This window comes from Lytechinus pictus, chromosome 3 (assembly GCF_037042905.1).
Source record: "Lytechinus pictus isolate F3 Inbred chromosome 3, Lp3.0, whole genome shotgun sequence".
NCBI classification, from domain to species: Eukaryota; Metazoa; Echinodermata; class Echinoidea; order Temnopleuroida; family Toxopneustidae; genus Lytechinus; species Lytechinus pictus.
Window position 1 is genome coordinate 60,655,034 of NC_087247.1, and position 23,620 is coordinate 60,678,653.

General features: G+C 36.8%; 1 protein-coding gene across 1 annotated transcript; it reads right to left on the minus strand.

The window, feature by feature from the left end:
- Positions 1–298: 298 nt before the first annotated feature.
- LOC135153650 (uncharacterized) lies at positions 299–21,449 on the minus strand. Its single transcript, XM_064097513.1, has 4 exons — positions 20,410–21,449; positions 11,269–11,333; positions 8,677–8,820; positions 299–1,220 (listed from the first exon to the last, which is right to left on the minus strand). The coding sequence occupies exons 1-4, from the start codon at positions 20,636–20,638 to the stop codon at positions 1,185–1,187; spliced, it is 474 nt and encodes a 157-aa protein (XP_063953583.1). The 5' UTR covers positions 20,639–21,449; the 3' UTR covers positions 299–1,184.
- Between the last annotated feature and the right edge of the window lie 2,171 nt (positions 21,450–23,620).

Below are 23,620 nucleotides of genomic sequence, written 5' to 3' on the forward strand. Positions count from 1 at the left end.
CGTATAAAAACAGTAGAAGTCTGGATGTATTCTAGGATAGTTGAGCCACATGGCTGATTTGCTTGTTTGTTATGTTAAGCAGTAGGCGAGTGCATTTTATTTAAGGCACTTGCCGGCTTAACACGAAACTAGAATTTCAATTTCATTTCATTTTCCCAGCGTGTTTGTCCCATTGAAGACATCAAATCGCATCGAAATAAAAAAAATCGCCAAAAATCCAAAATCCGAGTGATTACGAACGCGACCCGAGTGATTTCGAACGCGAACGCGACCCGAGTGATTATAATAAGCCGAAAAATGTGGGTGTTCTTTGATCACGTGCTTCGCTCGCGAACATAAATATCTGATCATGATAGCAATGTAATTTGTTAAAAGTAATACCGGTCTAATTAAATATTGTTTGGAACTTAATTTCTTGCATTTCTTGTTTGTCGGCAAAATAAGTATGCCTCAATCAAAATGTCCTTGCATCGCACCCGTGCATGCAGGTAATATAAAAAAATGCTGTATAGGCAAATAGGCTACATTAATTTATTAAACATTTGACATGATTCTACTTCAAATGACAAGAATCTTGTCATTTTTACTCAAAGAATTGCCAATCAATCCAAATTTGATAAGATAAGAATGTGTGAAAAAATAAAAACGATATTTTGAAAAGGGCTTTCCCCCTTCATATTCGCATATGTGTATGTGTATATGTGGTGGAACAAAGATTTCATAAATGAGGGGCCCATAAAGGTCCTCTAAAAAGTGTTCAACTTTCTTAAACATTTTCGGGTGGGATGAGGATGGTTTTCGTTGACAATAAATGACGACATTGTTGTCGCCTTACACCTTAGTGGGTGCAGGCATTTTAACCAATCATCAAGCTCTTGTTATATTAAGTAAAACGGTCAAGTATGCATTGCATGCCCTACACTTCCTTAGTATACATCAATTGGAAATACCTCTTATTGTCCTTAGGTCTCACCTTACAAAAGTCATTTGCATTGTAATAAGAATCGAATCCTATTCGATGACAATTTTCATCAAGAATTTGCATGAAACATTGGTGAAGGAGGCTAATGCGATGGGGGGAGGGTGAGGATGAACTAAGTCACATGAGTCTCAATGAGTCCAATTGCATTCATATTCAGAATTTTAAATCCCATCCACGTCTGGTTACTGCTTCCATGATGTTTTCACTTTGGACTTTCCCTTAATCGCAAACCGGTCAACTGAAATGTAGTGAGAGAAAAAAAAATAGATTAGGTATGCAGACACCAAATTCGAAAGTGTGTTTTCTCTTGACCAATGAAAGCTATATGAATTTAAAAAAATCCCGCATTTATTTTTTTATCGATGCACATATATCAGATTCGACAATAAGGACCAACTTGACTGAACCATAATATTTCAAGCGCTTAGAAACACCATGTATTAAGCGCTAAATAATACAATTTATTATGATTATTATTATCATTATCAAACAATGCTAATTCCACATGTTCAGGGAGGAATTAATCTTCGTTTCACTAGACAATTTAAAAGAAAATTAGAATATTACATATTATAAAATACAAAAGATATAGTGAGTGGATGATGTCATCAGTCTCCTCGTTTGCATACCGATTAGGATGTGCATATCACTCTTTTGTTTAAATTAAGTCAAACTTTGAAATGGCATAAATTTCTTATTTTACATCCAATTTTTAAGAAATTTTCAGTGTTATGCTTGTTAGATTTTTTCTATTTTTATCAAAATAAACTTTTTGTTAGGATGGACATGTCCTTTAAAAATATAGCATGACCATGGTAATCAGCCCGCACAGAATGCCCAGGGTCCGTCTTTGCTCCTAATTTTAAAGATAAGAGAATAACCGTACACTCACACAATTAGGCCTTTTAATTAGAATCTGGTGTGAAATATACATTAATGAAAATTAGGATTAGACAGGTCAATATACGACCACAAATACCCTTACCCGGAACAAATTGCAACTAATGATTTTCAACGTTTTTGGTACTATTTGAACCTCAGGAATGACAAACTAAGAGTCTACCAAAATCCGCATCCGGGAAAGTGGTGATTTTTTAAAGATGGCGTCCAAGATTGCCGCCATTCACTGAAAATGGATACAACTCACTCATTATCCACCTTAGAATCCTATTTTGGTTCATATTCCATGGTTTAGGGGGTAAAAAATGTTGATACAGGCTAGAGTGAATGTAAGCACTCCAGTGTAACTGGCAAATCCAAGATGGCGCCCAAAATGGCTGCCGTAGGCTACAAATCCACAATTCATCTATCACTTACTTAAGTGGCTTTAATTTGGTTTCTATTCAGTGGTTTTAAGGTTGAAGTAGTACATTGGAACAAATTACAAGGTCAGCCAGTGGTCTGGTGTGTCAAAAAATCCATGGTGGCTTCCAAAACTGGAGTTTAAAATGGCTGTTGATAATTAGAATGGACAGAGCATTTTCATATCCGCCTGGGACATATGATTTTCGTGTCTAGACCATGTTTTCAATGGTAAAAATACATTGGGACAAGTTACAAGGACAGCCAGTGGTCCAGTATATCCCCAAAAATCCAAGTTTGCTTCCAAAAATGGAGTCTAAAATTGCTGTTGCTACTTTTACAAAACAAAAAAACGACATAGTTTGCTCAATATCCAGAAATATGATTTTTGTGTCTATACAAAAAATTGATTCTGAAATGGCTGCTGATACTTAAAGCGGACATAGCTTATTTCATATCGACCCGGGGGTGTGATTTTGGTGTCTAAATCACTGGATTCAAGGGTCAAATGTAACATTAGGACAAGTTTTAAGGAGGTCTGGTATGACCAAAAATCCAACATGATTTCCAAAAATTGAGTCTAAAATGGCTGCTGATGCTTAAAAGTGGAATAGCTCATTTTACATCCGCCTGTGAAATATGATCTCGGTGTCTAAACCAACTGGTCTCAAGGGTCAAATAAATATTACGACAATTTATCAAAAATGACAGTCAGTGGTCTAGTATGAGTAGTTATGGGTTAGACCTCATACCAACTTGACCTTTGACCCGGTCATGACCTTTGACCACATGACCTTTAACCCGGTCATGACCTTTGACCACATGACCTTTTACCCGGTCTTGACCTTTGACCACATGACCTTTAGCCCGGTCAGCCGTGACCTTTAGCCGGTCAGCCTTTGACCTTTGGCCCGGTCAGCCGTGACCTTTAGCCGGTCAGCCTTTGACCTTTGGCCCGGTCAGCCATGACCTTTAGCCGGTCAGCCGTTGACCTTTGGCCCGGTCAGCCATGACCTTTGACCACATGACCTTTAGCCCGGTCAGCCACGACCTTTGACCACATGACCTTTAGCCTGATCACCCACACCCTATGACCACATGACCCGACGGCCATAACCCAGACTTCCGGTCAGCCATGAAATAGTGTTTTATCCACCGTGATGTCATCCCAGGGAATTATCCGTCGGTTATTGCACCATCGGTATTGCACCACCGTTGCGTCATCGCCATCACGTATTGATGACTTTCGGTCGACCTTATCACACGATGCAGCGACGTTGCACGGGTATTTTTAGCATATGATACGATGCACAGAAAGACATCTATACAGTTTCCTATTTAAAAAGTGAAAAGTTATCTTTCTCCGCCTACCGGCAGATATGTCAAGTGCCTTGCATGACGTCACCATGAAATGGTGTTAGCGACGCAACAACCGTGATGTCATCCCCGGGAATTACCCTTATCGGACCATATCGGTATTGCACCACCGTTGCGCAATCGTCATCGCCACGTATAGGATACGATGCACAAAACAGACGTATGATCTCTATACAGTTTCCTATTTAAAAAGTTATCTTTCTCCGCCTACCAGCAGATATGACAAGTGCCTCGCGGTTCACGAATCGATTACCCCATGCACGGCCAACGCGCGTCATTGAACTTGGGATATCCTATTGGAAAGGTGAAAGCCGACTCTCTCTGCCTCTTATTACAACAATTATTGGTAATCCAACATGTTATTATAATCATGATAATAGTGACATCTCAGGCTCTACTCCTTCCAGACTTTTCCCCATCAAAACTCTCTGACTTTTTCACACTGTTTTGTCCATACTTTTCATTTTAACTCACATGACCTGCATGCCCGGCTCTCTGACTCGCAAAAAGTATACTATATTGAAACCAGTAGATGACTCCTTTAAATCATCTTCATTCATCCGCAGTACAGATGGTGATAACATGAAACACTATACAGTCAAGGATGATTCTTTATTCTGATCATTTATGCTATTCCATTTCAATGTAGATAGGTTCAGATATTGTATAAACAGCAGATTTTGATACAAAGGTAAAATAATGTAAGTTATGTTCTCAAATTATGTTGTAATAACAAAATAATTGTAAACTGTTCATTGTTAATATTAAAGTGAAGTTCTCGTTTTTCTATTTCTTCGCTTAACTTAATGGATTGTAACACATGTGTATATGGATGGCATTCAGAAAATATGAACACAATGAAGTTCAAACTGTCATTTATGTTGACGGCGTTTTCTTGGATTATTATTATTTGACAAGCTGATGTTTGTGCCTTTAGTTGTAGACTCCATCTTCACCCTCCGTTTCTTCTCCACCATCATCATTATCGTCATCGTCACCTTGATACGGAATAAACCATCGAATTGTGAACCATGCCTTGCAAACACTCTCTGTACGGCTTTCTGGAATTCCATGCCATTCCATCAGTTTTGATGGGGAAAAGTCTGGAAGGAGTAGAGCTTGAGATGTCACTATTATCATGATTATAATAACATGTTGGATTACCAATAATTGTTGTAATAAGAGGCAGAGAGAGTCGGCTTTCACTTTTCCAATAGGATATCCCAAGTTCAATGACGCGCGTTGGCCGTGCATGGGGTAATCGATTCGTGAACCGCGAGGCACTTGTCATATCTGCTGGTAGGCGGAGAAAGATAGTGCAACGGTGGTGCAATACCGATATGGTCCGATAAGGGTAATTCCCGGGGATGACATCACGGTTGTTGCGTCGCTAACACCATTTCATGGTGATGTCATGCGAGGCACTTGACATATCTGCCGGTAGGCGGAGAAAGATAACTTTTCACTTTTTAAATAGGAAACTGTATAGATGTCTTTTTGTGCATCGTATCATATGCTAAAAATACCCGTGCAACGTCGCTGCATCGTGTGATAAGGTCGACCGAAAGTCATCAATACGTGATGGCGATGACGCAACGGTGGTGCAATACCGATGGTGCAATAACCGACGGATAATTCCCTGGGATGACATCACGGTGGATAAAACACCATTTCATGGCTGACCGGAAGTCTGGGTTATGGCCGTCGGGTCATGTGGTCATAGGGTGTGGGTGATCAGGCTAAAGGTCATGTGGTCAAAGGTCGTGGCTGACCGGGCTAAAGGTCATGGCTGACTGGGCCAAAGGTCAAAGGCTGACCGGCTAAAGGTCACGGCTGACCGGGCTAAAGGTCATGTGGTCAAAGGTCATGACCGGGTTAAAGGTCATGTGGTCAAAGGTCATGACCGGGTCAAAGGTCATGTGGTCAAAGGTCATGACCGGGTCAAAGGTCAAGTTGGTATGAGGTCTAACCCATAACTACTCAAGTAAATTTGTAGGCTCTAATTATGCATGAAACATCGAAAATGACCTTAAAAGATTATTTTTGTTCAAAATGGAAATGATTTTTAAGTTATCGGTTTCAACGGTGAATAACCATTCAGTAAATGGATTCAACAATGCCATGGCCACAACTTTTTTTTTGTTGAGAAAGTCAGAAACAGAAAAAAAAGCAATCATTTTTTTATCGCATACATTCGTAATTCCGAAGCTTCATCATTTGTATGATATCATTTTGTCTACTCATTACTAAAATTTTTTTTTTAAAGGACTAATTAGAGGAAAATGAAAGCAACCATTTCACAAATAAATAATCAAAGTTTCAGTTCAATTGTTCATAATCTTACACACCAATATGAGCTCTTTAAAACATTTCATTCCGGCTCTCAGTAACTCTACACACTCACGTTCACCTAACAATTCCACTTAGGAAAACTTTAAAAAAAGAAAAAAGAAAGCAAGACACATCAAATCATTTATTCAAAATCTATTTAATCACCATTTTGAGATGTTTCTAGTGCATATTATGAGTAAAGATTTTGAAGAGTTGTTGAAGTTTTTCTCAGACAAAATTATTCAACAATTTCAATTTTTTAAGTGAATGTACTTCTTAATAATAGATAATTTAGATTAACGCATTACATACGGTAGACAGGGACGTTCCTTACTCAGTGTGAAAGGACCTCTGTAAAGAGTTGTTGAGTTTTGTCTCAACACTCTGGTTTGGTAGAAAACTACAAATGACATCTGAACAGCATTGCTTTTATGGTACATATTTATTGTTTTGATGCATGTATTCAAATTATTTCTTATTAAAGTGTGTGTTACTCATCACATTTGTGTGCACATGATGTTGTTTCTTTTTTTGCAGCACTTAACTTTGTGAGCAATAACGATGGTACATGTAAATGTATTTAACCAATTGAGGGCTATTGGAGAGGAATTTCCACCATTGTCCTACCGTGACTCACAACCCACCATCGACTTTAGATTCCCACCAAGACTGTATTATGCCTGCATATCCTGCCGTGCATCTACAATGGGCTTATCTTTTAGTGTCTGTCTTCAGCTTACTGTATCCAATATCATAACAATCACTGTCCATCATTGACTCACCAAACATCCACCATTGACCTACCATTATACCCCATTGTCCACATATACATCCACAATCGGCCTATCATTTACTATCCACCATTGACCTACCACACATCCACCATTGATCTACCATTCACTATTCACCATTGACCTACCATACGTCCACCATTGACCTACCATTCACTATCCACCATTGACCTACCGTACATCCACCACTGATCTACCATTCATTATCCACCATTGACCTACCGTACGTCCACCATTGACCTACCATTCATTATCCACCATTGACCTACCGTATGTCCACCATTGACCTACCATTCACTATCCACCAATGACCTACCACACATCCACCATTGATCTACCATTCATTATTCACCATTGACCTACCGTACGTCCACCATTGACCTACCATTCACTATCCACCATTGACCTACCGTACATCCACCATTGACCTACCATTCACTATCCACCATTGACCTACCACACATCCACCATTGATCTACCATTCACTATTCACCATTGACCTACCATATGTCCACCATTGACCTACCATTCGCTATCCACCAATGACCTACCACACATCCACCACTGATCTACCATTCATTATCCACCATTGACCTACCGTATGTCCACCATTGACCTACCATTCACTATCCACCAATGACCTACCACACATCCACCATTGATCTACCATTCACTATCCACCATTGACCTACCATACATCCACCACTGATCTACCATTCGCTATCCACCATTGGTGGATGTATGGTAGATCAATGGTGGATGTATGGTAGGTCAATAGTGTATAGTGAATGGTAGATCAGTGGTGGATGTATGGTAGGTCAATAGTGTATAGTGAATGGTAGATCAGTGGTGGATGTATGGTAGGTCAATAGTGTATAGTGAATGGTAGGTCATTGGTGGATGTATGGTAGGTCAATGGTGGATAGTGAATGGTATGTCAATGGTGGATGTATGGTAGGTCAATGGTGGATAGTGAATGGTAGGTCAATGGTGGATGTATGGTAGGTCAATGGTGGATAATGAATGGTAGATCAGTGGTGGATGTATGGTAGGTCAATGGTGGATAGTGAATGGTAGGTCAATGGTGGATTTATGGTAGGTCAATGGTGAAAAGTGAATGGTAGATCAATGGTGGATGTATGGTAGACCAATGAAACACCATTCAGCCACCACTGGTATGCAAATTAGGTTACTCAATGGTGCCCTACCATTGGACCACCATTGGACTACCATTGGACTACCATTGGGCTACCATTGGATATGCAAATGAGCGTCTAAAAAATTTAAATTAGTTCCAATGGTGTTTCAATGGTATTTCAATGGTGTTTTTTTGGTGCTTCAATGGTGTCTTGGTTTGGGATGGTTGAATGGTAATCCATTGGTAACATCAATGGTAGCTCAATGGTATACCATTGGAAATTTTCTGTAAGGGTATGGCAGCCATTTTTGGCGCCATCTTGGATTTGTCTGATACCCTGGAGTGCTAATATTCACTCTAACTTGTAGCAACAATTTTTTTACCACTGGACCATAGGATATGAACCGAAATAGGATCTAGGGTGGATAATGAGTGAGTTATATCTATTTTCAGTGAATGGCGGCCATCTTGGACGCCATCTTGAAAATAACTTCTTTCCCGGATGCGGATGTTGGTAGATTTTAGTATGTTAATCCTGGGGTCAAATACTGCCAGAAACAGTTGAAAAACCTTTCGTTGCAATTTGTTCCGGGTCAAACCATATTTGACACGTCTAGATATTACTAAGAAGTGTATCGTTAACGTGTAACGGGGTTCAAGAAATATATATAATATGAAGGTCAATCTTGTTCGCCACTATTCACATTGCAGTTATTAAGGTCGTAACATTTCATTAAGACATTCATTGTGTTCACCTGTGATTCTTTTTTCTGTGATTTAAAGTTTCCATATTCCATATCTGCATATCTTGAGAAGAAACCCTTTTGATGATGGGGACTTGAGAGGAATCCATAAGAAGGCCACATTAATTCAGGTGATGAACGTTTACCCGATGAGGCCTGAAATATAAGAAAGACAAAGGAAAACATTCATTTTGCCGTTACTGTTCACAATAGAGGTGAATATGTTTTTGGTGTTTTATTTTTATTAATTTTTTTGTTAAATCAGGCCTGTATTAATCCACGACCGAGTCATCTACAGTGATTCTTCATGAAAACTCGTAAATACCGGTAATATTCATCACAAATAAATCATATAATAAATCATATCATCGTAATAAATGAATGGATAGAATTTTTCAGGTATAAAAAGGGAAATTATACTTGTAGTCGTAAATACAATATTTGCGATTCTCACAACAACAAATTGTCACCTCTGGGGTGATTGATTATTATTCAGACGCATTAGCTCAGGTGTCGTGCACTTTATTATCTCGTACAAGAATGAATAATCTAACATAAATTATAGTGAGGAAATAGAACATTTCCCCAATTCCCAGTTACTCTTATTATCTGATAAAACTTATTTAAGGTATTACAAAAATTCTGACTTTGATTTATATAAAATGTTTTGATAGTTTCCAACTCTATACTTATACGATTAAATCAGTATGCCCAACAAAGATGATAAAATATCTGTATTAATATTCTTTTTATATTAACAGTCAATTGTAAATTTGCATCAAGCATCGTAGTGTGGCATATGGTTTCAACCAGTGGAATATTAAAGGGTTTCTATTGCCTGACTTTTACACGTTATACAAATTGAACGAACGAAAAATGTGGATTTCATCAAAATTATATGATATATTTAGAACAGTTGTATGCATGTAATCATTAACATTTTTTAAATGTTATCAAGTTTCACTTTATTTTATTAATGTTTATAAAATATCCCCCTTGCAACAAATTGAGGTACATAATTGGTAAACCATGTACAGTACATTAACAGATTGAGTTAATCCTTTTTATTGAAAGTAGTTTCGTAACAAATACAAATAAAGAGCATATTGATGACATCATCAGGGCACTCATTGCATATTCATGTTAGCATCCAAACAATAGTTTGGATTAAATAATGCAAAAGTTAGAAATATCATAATTTCGTTATCCTATTTGCGAAATAAAGATTGAATTGAATTGAATTAAAAAAGGATAAGCTACTCATGAAAGTAGTTTCGTAATATATACAAATAAAGAGCATACTGATGACATCACCAGGTCACTCATTGCATATTCATGTTAGTATCCAAAAAATAATTTGGATTAAATAATGCAAAAGTTAGAAATATCATAATTTCGTTATTCATAATAAAATTTCAGTGAACCTTTCAGTGTTGTGCATTGGTATTATTATTTTTTTCCGTTACTCATGTCATAATAATTCTCTTTAGGATCGCCTTGTGGATCAAATACGAATGACCTAAGAATAGAATACGTATCACTTTTTAACACAATATCATTTGGAATGTAAACATTACATCATTACATCTTTTGGCAATAATGAAAAATATCTCAGTTTACACTTAGCATTTTTCTTACCGACTTCCTCTTTGAATATAACGAGTGTATTTTAAAAACCAATTCCACCGAAAGATCCCCGGTAACAAATTTTTTGCTTTGTGAACTTTATCGTTCATGTTCGCGTTATAACTTCAAATTTCAAGTGATGATTTAAATTCAAACTCAAAAATATTTTTTCATCGTAAATCTCTCATACTCAACCAGTAAAATAATCCATTTAATGCTTTGCAAATGAGTTGTGGAAAACTATCTTTTAAAAGTTTGCTTCACTCCCTGGATTTATATTGTAATGCATGAATTTCTGATTGCAATATTTATTGCTTTGGGATGATATTAATTGCAATACAGGAATATAGTAATGTCATAATAGCTCCCTGCAAGAATACAGAGACGTCGATCCGTTGGCAACTTTTCTTGTAAGATTGTTGTGAATAAATTCCCATACATTTCATATTAAGTTTATACATTTCAATAAATTGAAGCTGTGTTGCCTAAACGTACACTAATGCCGAATGTAGATGGCTGATGTATATACCACCACAACATTCGTCATCATTATTATCATCATCATCATCAATAAATTCCCATACATTTCATATTAAGTTTATACATTTCAATAAATTGAAGCTGTGTTGCCTAAACGTACACTAATGCCGAATGTAGATGGCTGATGTATATACCACCACAACATTCGTCATCATTATCATCATCATCATCATCATCATCACCATCACAATCACCATCGGTTATATACATTCATTACGGAAGTTCGATCTCTGAAAATGAAGTAAGGTTCCAATTGTAAATTAGTTTCTGTTTTCCTGTTAACGAACAGTATTCACATTCCCTGGCGCCATCCATGCCATCACCAACACCGATTCAGACACCACCACCACTACCACCACCACCACCACCATCATCATCATCATCATCATCATCATCACCGTTATCATACAAGATAAATTCATAACCTAGCCTACTTACAAGTCCGCGTAAACACGATAGACACCCCGGTTGTGTAGATCCACATCTTCTGCAATCGCTGCAACCTTGGAAAAAACGTGAATAATACAAATATTGTTTTGAGTGAGGGTGCGCGTTACAACAACAACAAAATTGGGATACGAATGCATGATTATTACGGGTGCGTTAGACGAGTATAAAATACACTTGCACATTCACAGAATGTTTCCTTTGTGATTACTATCAAGTGACGGATCTACGGGGGGGGGGGGGGGGTTAGGGGGTTCACCCTCCCCCCCCCCCGTGGGCTGCCAAGTAAAAAAAAGTAATGGCCTACATTTTGGAGCCAACCCCAAATTACCTTCATTTTACAATGTAAACAAATCTCGGTACCAAAATGACCTTCATTAGGTAGCTTTTTTTTTTTGGCTTGTCAAATTTCTGGGTACCAACATGACCTTCATTTTGTAGGGAAGCCTTTTGTTTTTTGCTTGTCAAATTTTTCGGTGAAAACCCCGCCTTGGAAAAAAAAAGGTAGATCCCCCTGTTATCTGGATAATACTGAAACGTTTGTAATCACCGGTGTAATACGAAAAACAATCATCATGTTAAGAGGGCTGACTGTGGATATACGAGGCAATATTTCTGAAAATCTGCAATGTGAGCAAAGTGCAAATTTAAAAAACAGTTATAGTTGTGGCATATAATCTATGTCAAATCATTATGGAAGCAAATTCAATGAATATTATGAAAAACTGCAGTTTATGTCAGTGGCGTACAGATGAGGGGACGGGCTCTTCCCCCTTCAAATTTTCCACGACTAAGAATATTATGACAAATTCTGTCACAAAATTTGATTTTGTAACAAAAATGTCGAAAATTTTGCTCGCTCAATTCGCTCGGTCGCAATTTTTTATAAATTTTACGCGATACGCCATATCTAGCCCCTTCAATTGCTCATTGCGCCACTGATGTATGTAAACAAATATAAGGTCTAGTCTCTCCCGAATCCCAAAACAATATGCCATTACTGAGATGCCTGAGAATGTGGAATCTCAAACCCAATATTTTGTTAAAATTAACAGGAAAAAGGCAGATTAATGTTTTAAATAATCGGACTATCAACATTTGATTACAAGATCAAACCAACTGAGGTCTAATCCCAAATTTGTTGACTTTCTATACACCTCACTCGCTTTTTTTTGCAATATACACTTAAATAGTAATATTGTTTCACAATCTAAATAAAAAAATGGGATAATCATGATTTTTCGTTATATTTTCAGATGAGATCTTGGTCTATACTCTCTTTCCATCTAGGACAGTAAGGAAAAAAGAAGATATGCCATTATAGGCTAATATTCTCCATCAAGAGCGGACTAAACTTTATTCTTACCCTAAATATTACTGAGAAAGTTAAAGAATCGTCGAATTTCTTACAAAATTTATCAAAAATGTCAGATTAAAAAGTATAATGGCTAACTAGGAATCAAAATTGTCTGAATCTTCCTACTTAAATGAGTAATTTTGTCAGGTGGTACATTTGTATAATTTATATTTGATATTACGAGACCATATTGGGCAAGAGATCAAAACGCATCAAACGGATTTTTGGAGTTAATTAATTCTGTATTGATATGACAATTTTTATTTGTTCAATCAAAATGCTAATAACTGTTCCATTTTAGTCTTGTTTAAGTATAATCGGAAAGATCATCAGAACAATGCCTTTCAAGCGAATGATAAAAGAGAGGCAAGATAATATCTAACTAAACCAAACTAATTGTTTGTTATGAAGTGGGTGATTTGATAATTCTCACATGGTCCTATGGGCGTTCAACTTTTTTTTTATGACAGTCCATATTTGCTTTATGTCTTAGATATGAGCACTGATACAATAATGTATAGTATCTTTGAAATAAAACTATGATTATATTATCTCCTCAAGTAATCTATCTTATTTCTAAAATCTCCATTTAAAACTAGAAATGAGTATAATTTGTCTTTTTGTCACGTCCAATATCAGGCAAGGTTCTAGACTAAAAGTTTTAAAGGGGCTACTGGGGGCTTAAGAAATTTTCGACGTTGATTTTTGTTCAATTCAATGAAAATGACTCATCGTGGGCAGCAAGGTGTATAGTACGTGGAAGACCAGCAGCTAATTCCCCGCCCGGGTTCCATTTTTTTAAATTATGCGAGGGAGCGTAGTGACCAAGCCCCAAAATCACATAGTCAAATTGCCCCTGAGAATGTTTGTCATAAACATTTCCTCTACATTAATATAACATCCGTCAGGGTATGTGATTTTACTTCACGATAACGGAACAAGACTGCAATCATTATCGATGACCCTGGTAAAGGTCGTTTGGCTCCATGAAAAACTTGCCGAGTTAGACCGACCATTTACACAAAATATGCTTGATCTGGACCAGTCTGGTAAACCAATATGTAAAGTGAATCTTAACATAATTCTGATTATCGTGATCTAGAATATTTTTCTGCTAGGTCTGTGTAATTCGGCAAGGTGATAGAAAAAAAAACAGGTGCACACAAAGTTTCCAAGAATACGTACAAGTATATAATTTCCATATATTTAATGGGTCAATGCAACGATCGGCGTCTTTCTACCTTGTTCGACATCACTCTTACTATTATTACTTTGATTTAATATATATATATAAATACAATTTCAAGCAGTCCAAAGACTGAAATATTCAAGAAGACAGACTGTTGACAATTACAATTGTATACCTCGATCAAGATAGATCGACAAGTTGCGGTACCAAGGGGGAGGGGGGGGTGAAGGTAGATAGATTCGTATATATCCCTCCCCAGTTGTCCCCCTCTTGAAGAAATGGATATTGACATGTGTATTGTAAATAAACACTGCCAAACATGTCAAAGACATCACTTTCAAAAGTTTCGAGTTGTAATGTATATAAAATACAATTTTCATCTCTTCAAACTGCTACCCCGAGCCATGCGCTTCGCGTTTTATTTTGCGGTACACGCGAAATTATCCGTGAATATATCCTGATTGAGCTCGATCAATGTATATACAGTATAGATACTGCAAACGTATCTAAGGGGTTAGCTTCGCTCATACACTTCTTACATTGTTTTCCAAAGAGGTTTAGACGTTGACAATGGTGCAATTTTTTCCCACCCCATGCCGAATCCAGGCCTGCATTTTGTATGGAAGGTTCTGAATTATAACAATTCTAGTGTTTTGGATCCAGCCGGAAAATATCGTCAGTTACATTTTCACCGTCGGCCGCTAAAACGAACTAAAGACAGAAGTTTTAAGTAGATCTGAACTTTATTTTTACAGACAAGATAAGATATCTTATTCAAATTCAATTCGGTTTCAATACTCATCATGCTGCTGAAGCTTGATATTGATATTGACCCCGGACAAATAAATAAATAAATATTTAGATATATTTGTTTGGGAAAATGAGAAAGAAGTTGAAGATTATAATTGGCAAAATAAACTAAATAAAATACAAAATATTATTAGAGTATGGAAACTAAGAAATCTAACATTTTTCAGAAAAATTATCATCATCAAAAATTTGTTGGTATCTCAAATTGTGTATCTTGCAATATTAATTAGAATTCCCCAGAAAATAATCAAATCTCTAAATAAAATGGATATATTTTTATTTGGAATTCTTCAAAAGAAAAGGTTAAAAAATATTTGTATAAATAAAACAAAGGTGGTGTTGGTATGGTCCACTTGGAATCGAAAATTGAATCGTTTAAGATTTCGTGGATAAGCAAGTTATTTGAACACAGCGAACGTATAGTTGGAAATTTCTTTTTAATTATTTGTTATCTAAGATTGGTGAAATTCCTTCATATATAGAGATACAGATATGTATCTACCTGATCAAATAATGCGAGCGCAAAGCGCGATCTTAAAATTTTTGATATACCGACCTAAAAAGGAACATTATAGTCAAGTTTTTGTAATCATGATACGTATCTGTCTTGCTAAATAATGCGAGCGCGAAGCGCGAGCTGAAATTTTTGTATATATGACCCCAAACATTTTAAGGACTATATTTAAAGAATCCATTACATGTCTCACCACAATCATCTAATGCGAGTGCTAAGCGCTTGCTGATTTTGTTAGAATTACACATGAATCACTTGTAGTCATTGTAATCGTGATTATTAACATACGCATCTCAATAATCAAATATTGCGAGCGCGAAGCGCGAGCTGAATAGTTAGGAAATTCTGACCTGAAAAGGGGCATTCTAAAGCTTGTTTGTAGTAATTCACTAAGACCGAGCGCGAAGCGCGAGCTGAAAATTTTTTATATTGAGATCAGAAAAAGGGACATTTTAAGGACTGATTCTAGGAACTCATGGAGAGCAGACATATCACCAATCCACTAATGCGAACATAAGCACGGACAAGAAATGTTTTATAATAAGACCTAAAATGTGGCAATCACTTTAAGTAGTCATGAAAAAGAAGCATAGATAATTTTACTATTGTACATAAAACAATAATAACTCGAAGTGCGAGGAAGTATATTGAAAACGGGAGGTTTTAGTACAACATGATTATATATCTCGTTAAAGTTTAACAGACAATGCGAGCACTAGGAACAATGAAGACATAGGCCCTAATCAAATTATGTTATGAAAAAAATGTTTCTTATGTAATATAACATAATTGTAATATAATATAACTTCATAATGAACAATAATTTATTCTTTCCCATTACGTTTCTCTTCCTCTCCCTCTTTTTCTCCTTTTCCACGTTTTTTTTTTTTGTCAGCCGTAGTTGCACCACTGAGTTTATTTAAAGTAAAAAAAAATGAAAATCAAATCATTTGGAATAACAGTCATAGGTCTACGCGTAACCCAACACTTCGTTGATTAGGGGATGTTTTAACGAATGTACGCAAAACGTGATACCGAAGTGATGTGATTGCGTGAGTTATCGTTGCTAGCCATTTCTCTTTGATTTAAAATGCGATGATCCACTGTATTGAATTCTTTCGATAAATCCATTAAAAAGAAACAACAGTGTGTTCCTTTTGATAGAAAATCAGAAATTTTGTCGCATAATTGTGAAAATGCATTATCAGTTGAATGACTCTTTCTGACATATTGCTCTGTAATTAATAGATTATTATAGTTCAAAAGCGAATATAATCGCTTATAAACTACTTTCTCTAGTGTTTTAGAAGTAGTCAGTAACGAAGAAAGTGGTCGGTAATTGGAGACATGGGTCATCTTTTTTATATTTTGGAATTATTTTTAGGATCTTTAGATCGGGAAAAAGACCATACCAAGGAATAGATTAAAAATATGTGAGAGCGGTGAAGCTGTAAAGTAAATGATTTTTTTAATAAATGTATTCCATCATGCCCACAAGATTTAGTCGGTTTCAAAGACCTAGCAATTTCTAATATCTCGTAAGTATCGTTGGAGAAAGAAATAAAGAATGTTCCGGAAAGTCGTTCAGAAAAGTCATTTTTATCAGATAATATTTTTGAAGCTAGGTTGGTCCAGTATTATTGAAAAAATATCGAAGGCGTTAGTAACATAAATTTGGTTTTGCAAGCGTTGACCATTTTCTACCAAACTAATTTTATTGAAGTTTTCTTTTTTTCTTACCTAATATTTCATTTAAAGATTTTATGTTATCAGAATATCAGGCAAGTATGACTGGTGTTGATTTGTTACAGTTTTTTGTATTCATATTTTTATTTTGAATTGTAGGCGATTTAATGGATATTTTATATAATATATTTCGTGTAACTATGGACTTAATTATACGTTGTGTAATCCGCAGTTGTTTGTTCTTCTTTTTGATAGATTTAGCTCTTAAGAATGGCACCTTTTTATCAAAATAATAGAGAATTTTATTTATAAGATAGATAAATAGATAAATGGATTTTATTTAAAAAAAATCATGTCTCGCAGTAAAAACTGAAATGAACATGAATTACAGATAAAAAGAATTACAATACAATAAACAATATACAGTATTAACATAGAAATTTAAATTAAAGGGTCACTCTCGCAGTGCACTTAATTTCAGTAAGGAGAAATACAAACAGAAAACTAGGTAATGTATACAGGCACCCTAAAAGGGGTACCTGTAGAAAATTAACTTTGAATACAATCATCCAAAGTGCACCACGAAAATGACCCTGTAATACTTAACATGAAAAAAATAATACTAAGTTATTACTTGTAAATTAAACTACATACGATTTATACATATTTCATGAGTAAAGTGAAAACTATCAAAATCGTACACACAGGGAACCATTAGGACTTTACTTTTACTATAAATAAAATACTTTACTATTAATAAAATAGGAAAAAGTAGCATTTATATAAAACAGAATATCAAATTATATGGACCCTAATTGCACATAAAATTCGTAAAACCAGTGAGTAGGCTTATCAATGTGAGATATTGCACGAAGAGAGAGAGAGAGAGAAATAGTACATGTATATAAAGTCAACAAGCGTTTTAAACATCTGATAGAATGAAGAAGTTAGTTATATAAGATAAAATTACAGTAATTAACACCAATATTTATTTATAAATGCATTGTAAAGGGTAATTTGTATTTTTATTGTTTTAATTCACATTCCATAAACCCACTAGTTTCGCTTTTCATTTCATTGATTATATGGTAAATAAGTATGTATGTAACCTTTATGTAAGCAAATTGTGGTTTAGCAATTTTTCAAATAATGTAAATGTAAACGTTAACTAGTTACACCAGAGTTGATATTCCAATACATTTGAGACCAGTAGGTGTGCAGGGTAAAACGAAACCCTGAGGTGACATAATTTTCATAAAAAAGTGTCAAAAGCCAAAAAATTGTAAATCAAATAAAAAAAAATGATATCTCGAAGTCATGCGATCAGAAAAGTGTCACTTGTTCATTTACAGTCCATATTCATTCAGTAGTGTGTGGAAAAAGGAACAGGACTGTTTTTCATTCTAGTAGTTCTACTTCTAGGTTCAACACAGACACGTTGTTTCCTAAGCTCTCGACGTTGTTCAGCAGGTGCAAACCATCCATGTACAATGATGTACTGCATTCAACTTGAAAGCACTGCGAGCAAAGGAAAGACACAACTGAACCCTTCTTTTGGACAGCGTCTGCAAATCTGTCACAGAAAGAGCATTTTGGTATGATATGTACTGATTCGATAGGATGATTCGCAGAGCACGTTTCTGGACGCCCTCGATGGTCTTCGCCTGCTGTTGGGTGAGGGAACTGTGCCAAACTTGACATGCATATTCCAAAACTGATCTGATGAAACCGGTGAATACTAATATCATGTCTTCAGCAGGGCAAGAAAATGGCTTCAACGATCGCAACATGAACATACGGCGATTTGCACTAGAGACAATAGCATCTACATGTTTATCCCATTTAAGATTATCCTGAATTGTGATTCCAAGGATTTTGGTGTCATTCACTCGCTGGACCGTTTCCTGGCACAATTCAATGTCAGGTTGTGAACGGGTGGTTTTACTGAATGATACTTCGAATGTGACACACTTCTTGGCGTTAAGTTTAACATAGTTGTCCTCACACCAATTTTCCAGATATGATAGAGCATTAAGCAATGTGTCCTGGTGGTCACTAGCTTTGCATGAACAGGCAATAGACATGTCATCAACATATTTCCAATGGTTTACCGATAGATTCCGCATAAGGTCATCGATCAAAACGAGGAAAATTAGTGAACCCAGACGTGTGCCCTGTGGCACTCCGGCATCAACGCGTTGCCATGATGAACGAGTGTTGTGGAAACGGACGCTGTACTCGCGCTCCGTCAGGAAGTCGCATATCCAGGAAATGACGGCAGGCTGTACACCTAGGTCAATCAGCTTCGTGATGACAACTGTATGGCTTACACGGTCGAATGCCTTTTTAAAGTCAGTGCAGACAACAGTAGAAATGTTGGTTGGAACTTCAGCTTTCTTCGCAAGGAAGTTGATTAAATCGACAAGGTAGTGAGTAGTTGACAGCCCCGTTCGGCATCCATACTGCATGGGATCAAGAATCGCTGAAATATTATAGATGACCTGCTTGGCGATGAATAGTTCTGCGATTTTTGCGAAATGATCCGTCAAGGGCGTAAATTGTCAATTGTCACTGGCGGAGATTCCTTGGGCAAAGGTACCAGAATAGCTTTCTTCAAACAAGATGGGACACTGCAAGTTGCGTACGACAGGTTAAGAATGTGACATAATGGGGTGGCAAGAAAGATGGCGAATTCTCGGATAAGTCTCCCTGGTATCCCATCTGGACCACCGGATTTGCCAGGTTTGATCCTCTTCAACTCATTATATACCTGCCACACGTTAACTTGCTTAGCTGGTTGAGCTGAAGGGAGATATGCAGGCAAGGCATTTCTGTCGGGTGGTGGTATATCGGCGTTTACATCTGCGAAGAAGGATTTGATTTTCTCTGCTGTATGTGCGTCCAAATCTTCAGAATTAGCCTCACATGAATCATGAATCACTTCCAATGGGGGACTCCTGTTACCAGTTAGTAGTTTAATGTGTTTGTACCAACTGGCAGGATTCTCGTCTTTCAGATGCTTCACTCGACCTATGTAGAATTCAGTCTTCAGGTTCCGAATCTCTCTTTGGACCTGATTGCGAAGTAATTTCCAGCGGGCTTTGTCACCTTGTATAAACGCATCCTGTCTTTTCCGTATAAGGGATTTCAGGTACGGGGTTACCCAAGGTTTATCACGATGGTGAATCTTAACTTTCTTTATCGGAAAGTACTTATTCATATGTGAGTCAAGTTGATTGTAGAAGGTGTCACAAGCAGATTGGACGTTGTCATCGGTAAGAACTTCTGCCCAGTCATGGTGCGATATCCAGTCCCCAAATCGCTGTATGTCAGAGGCTTTCATAGGCCGGATTACTCGCTCTAGTCCTCGAACGGTTACTTCTCTTATCACGCGCAGACTTACACAGTTGTGATCCGAAGAGCATATAGGTGACAGGATTTGAGGCTTGGAATACAAGTTGGCAAAATTAGTCAGAACTTTGTCCAGAACAGAATCGCCTCGAGTTGGTAGATTGACTATCTGCCTCATATCATTTCCAGAGACTAGCTGTTGAATATTCAGGCGGTTGAAATCACCTAGGATGATGAATCCTGCTGACTGATATTTAGTCCTCAGTATGTCCATACACCGTAGAAGGTACTGAATGAGGTCTTCACCATGATCATCATTCGGTGGAGAGTAGACCGCTGCGACACATATCACTGAACGGGGAAGGCGACGAGGTCTCAACTTGACCCAGGAGACCTCCAGATAACCAGGTTCAGGTAGTCCATCGATGTATTGAGGGTTGAATTGGGGTTCCATATAATGGCCACCCCACCCCCTTTTCGCTCAATTCTAGACTGTCTTGGTAAATACTTTGTATCCGTCAATAGAAAAAGAGCTCTCAGGTTGGTCGGCAGTCAGCCAAGTCTCTGTAACAACACACAAACCTATTCTTTGCTGATTTAGAATGATGTCTAGTTCATCTAATTTGTTATTAATTGACTGTAAGTTGCAAAAAAAAAAACCAGTTGGTAGTACAAGTTCAGTAGAATTGCGTTCGAAGATGACATGAGTCAAATTCTTTTCATTGGCACAGTGTTCATTTTTTGATTTAGTTTCGTCACGATTTGATGATACTTTGAAAGTACGACGAATATGTCTACCCCCACGACGTCCTCGATGCCTTGTTATATCAAGGAGATTTAAACCTCCTTGGTTATATATATACCGAGATCACTAATAACAGTTTTTACTTCGTTGCTGAGAGGTTCACTGACATTATTACGTAATGCCCGGAGCTTCTCGCTTGTATACCGGTGAATCGAAACGGGTCGGTCTAGACATGCTCGCGATGAATCCATGCATGACGAATTAAACCACGTACCGGTATCACAGTTCACAGTATGTACTAATGCATAGGCGAATACAAACAGGTAAAGGCAGGAAACTTGCACCTATTTCATCTTAATACTCACAGTCTACTCCATTACAGCATATAAAAGTCACTTCGATATATTATCAGGAGTTCAATAATGAAAATGATAATGTTAAAAACAGCATTCAAACTCGAAAACCTCGCTTCAAATTGAAGAATTTCAGGAGCACTTTTTCCCCATCGGCACAGCTTGACAGCGCCCTTATAAATTTCCATAAGAACCATTGACATGTTGTACTAAGTAAATATGCTAATCTTCTTTCGCCAAATCTATCTTCAGGTATTATATTAGGTTGTGTTCCTTACATTCGCATTGTTTTCTTTGTCGCTAGCTGTGTAAGCGTTTATCATTTCATTTCAAAAACAGGCAGATGGTGTGAAATGTCATAGTATATTAATCCATTACCGTATTTATTAACTGCATTCGAAAAAAATAATATCAAGTATTCTATTTGATATGTTTGTAATTCTGGTTGGTTTATTTATGAGATGTTGAAGTCCATATGATGATAACAAATTAATAAAATGTTGACCGAGTGTGGTAATGAAATGATAGATCAATGTTAAAGTCCCCCATAATATATAGTTGTTTTCTCGTGAAATTGATTTATTTAAAAATGATGTCAGCCAGGAGCGGTTCTAGACCCAAAATTTGGTGGGGCTTCTGGGGGCTGAGAATTTTGTGACGCACCACCCCCCCCCCCATACAATGGAATTGACCTACCGTGTGCGGTATAAATTATGTGTACGTGGAGGAATATACTGATCTGACTAAGCAGCTTATCACCCTCCCCCTGGCACCAACAATTATTCTAATATTAAGCGAGGTTGCGTAGCGACCGAGCAAAAAAATAATCAAAATTCCAAATACTGGATAATGTTTTTCATAACCATTTCATCTACATGTTCATGCACATGTAGATGAGGGTATGTGATTTCACTTTACGAAAGGGGGTGGGGGATTGAACGGGGGTTTGCATTAATCGTTCAAGGCGTTTGATTTTATACGGTGAGTCAAGTGAAAATATAAATATTCCCCCCTTTAAGAGCGGTATTTTAGAGACATATGAAAGTAATGTAAGGTATGGTATGGAATGGGGTGTCAATGGTACCAACCTTAACCCGTTTAAAGTGTTACGAGGGAATGTGATATTGGAGAATTTTTTTGGAAACAGCAATTAGAGCACTTAATTATGAATTCCAACTAAATGTAAGTCTGGGATATCTTTAAATTCCTGAACGGGATCATCGAAATGTATATAGAAAGGCTACCAAAAACATGACCCCGGGATCGCTACTCTCCAACTTCAATATATAATAATAAAGGTATTTTTATTTCTAGACGGTTCGCCGCATGAGCTATATTATACAGAGCTTTTACATAAAAAAATAAATATAAAACATATCTACGGTAATGCTTGAGAAATAATATCGGAATAGTATTATACAGATATATACAAAGCATGAAGAAATAAAAAAAATCAATAAGTACTTTTGGGAGTAATATGAATGCAAAATAACGACACTATCAGCAGAATATTTCAAATATTTGTAATGATTATAATTAATTGCAGAAAGTTCAACATTTTCTGAAAAGATAGTAAACGAGAACGCGGAAGGGAATAATTTGTGATATAAATAATTTAGATTAAATTGGCATGCCATATACAATTTGGTTGGAGAGGATGCCGAGATTTTGAATAGGAGAAGGCTTTAAAGTATTGAAAAATGGACGTGATTACAATCGGTCAAAATAAGAGCGCAGTTTAGAGTTTTATACACATGATAGACTTTTTTACGAAGCCCCAAACCGGACATTTTTGACAAAGAAAAAAAAAAATTATTACGTACGTACGTGGTATTATTACGTACGTACGTAGTATTATTACGTACGTACGTAGTAATTATTACGTACGTACGTGGTATTATTACGTACGTACGTATTATTATTACGTACGTACGTAGTAATTATTACGTACGTACGTGGTATTATTACGTACGTACGTACGTGGTATTATTACGTACGTACGTAGTAATTATTACGTACGTACGTAGTATTTATTACGTACGTACGTAGTATTATTACGTACGTACGTAGTATTTATTACGTACGTACGTAATAAGCACCTCGCCGAACCTGTCGAGGAACCTGTATATAGAGTTTGGATTAATATATGGATGTCAAATTTTTTCATTCATTTATTTCGATTTCCCCGCCTTTTGTGACTCCTGGGTGTGACTACATATTCACATTACAGCACATTGAATGATCGCTATGTGAGTTTGCTGGACGATATGGGGAGCGGGGGTCACCTCTCCCACGTGTGATCGAGCTTTGTAGTCAGTTTGTGGCGTGGCAAGAATCA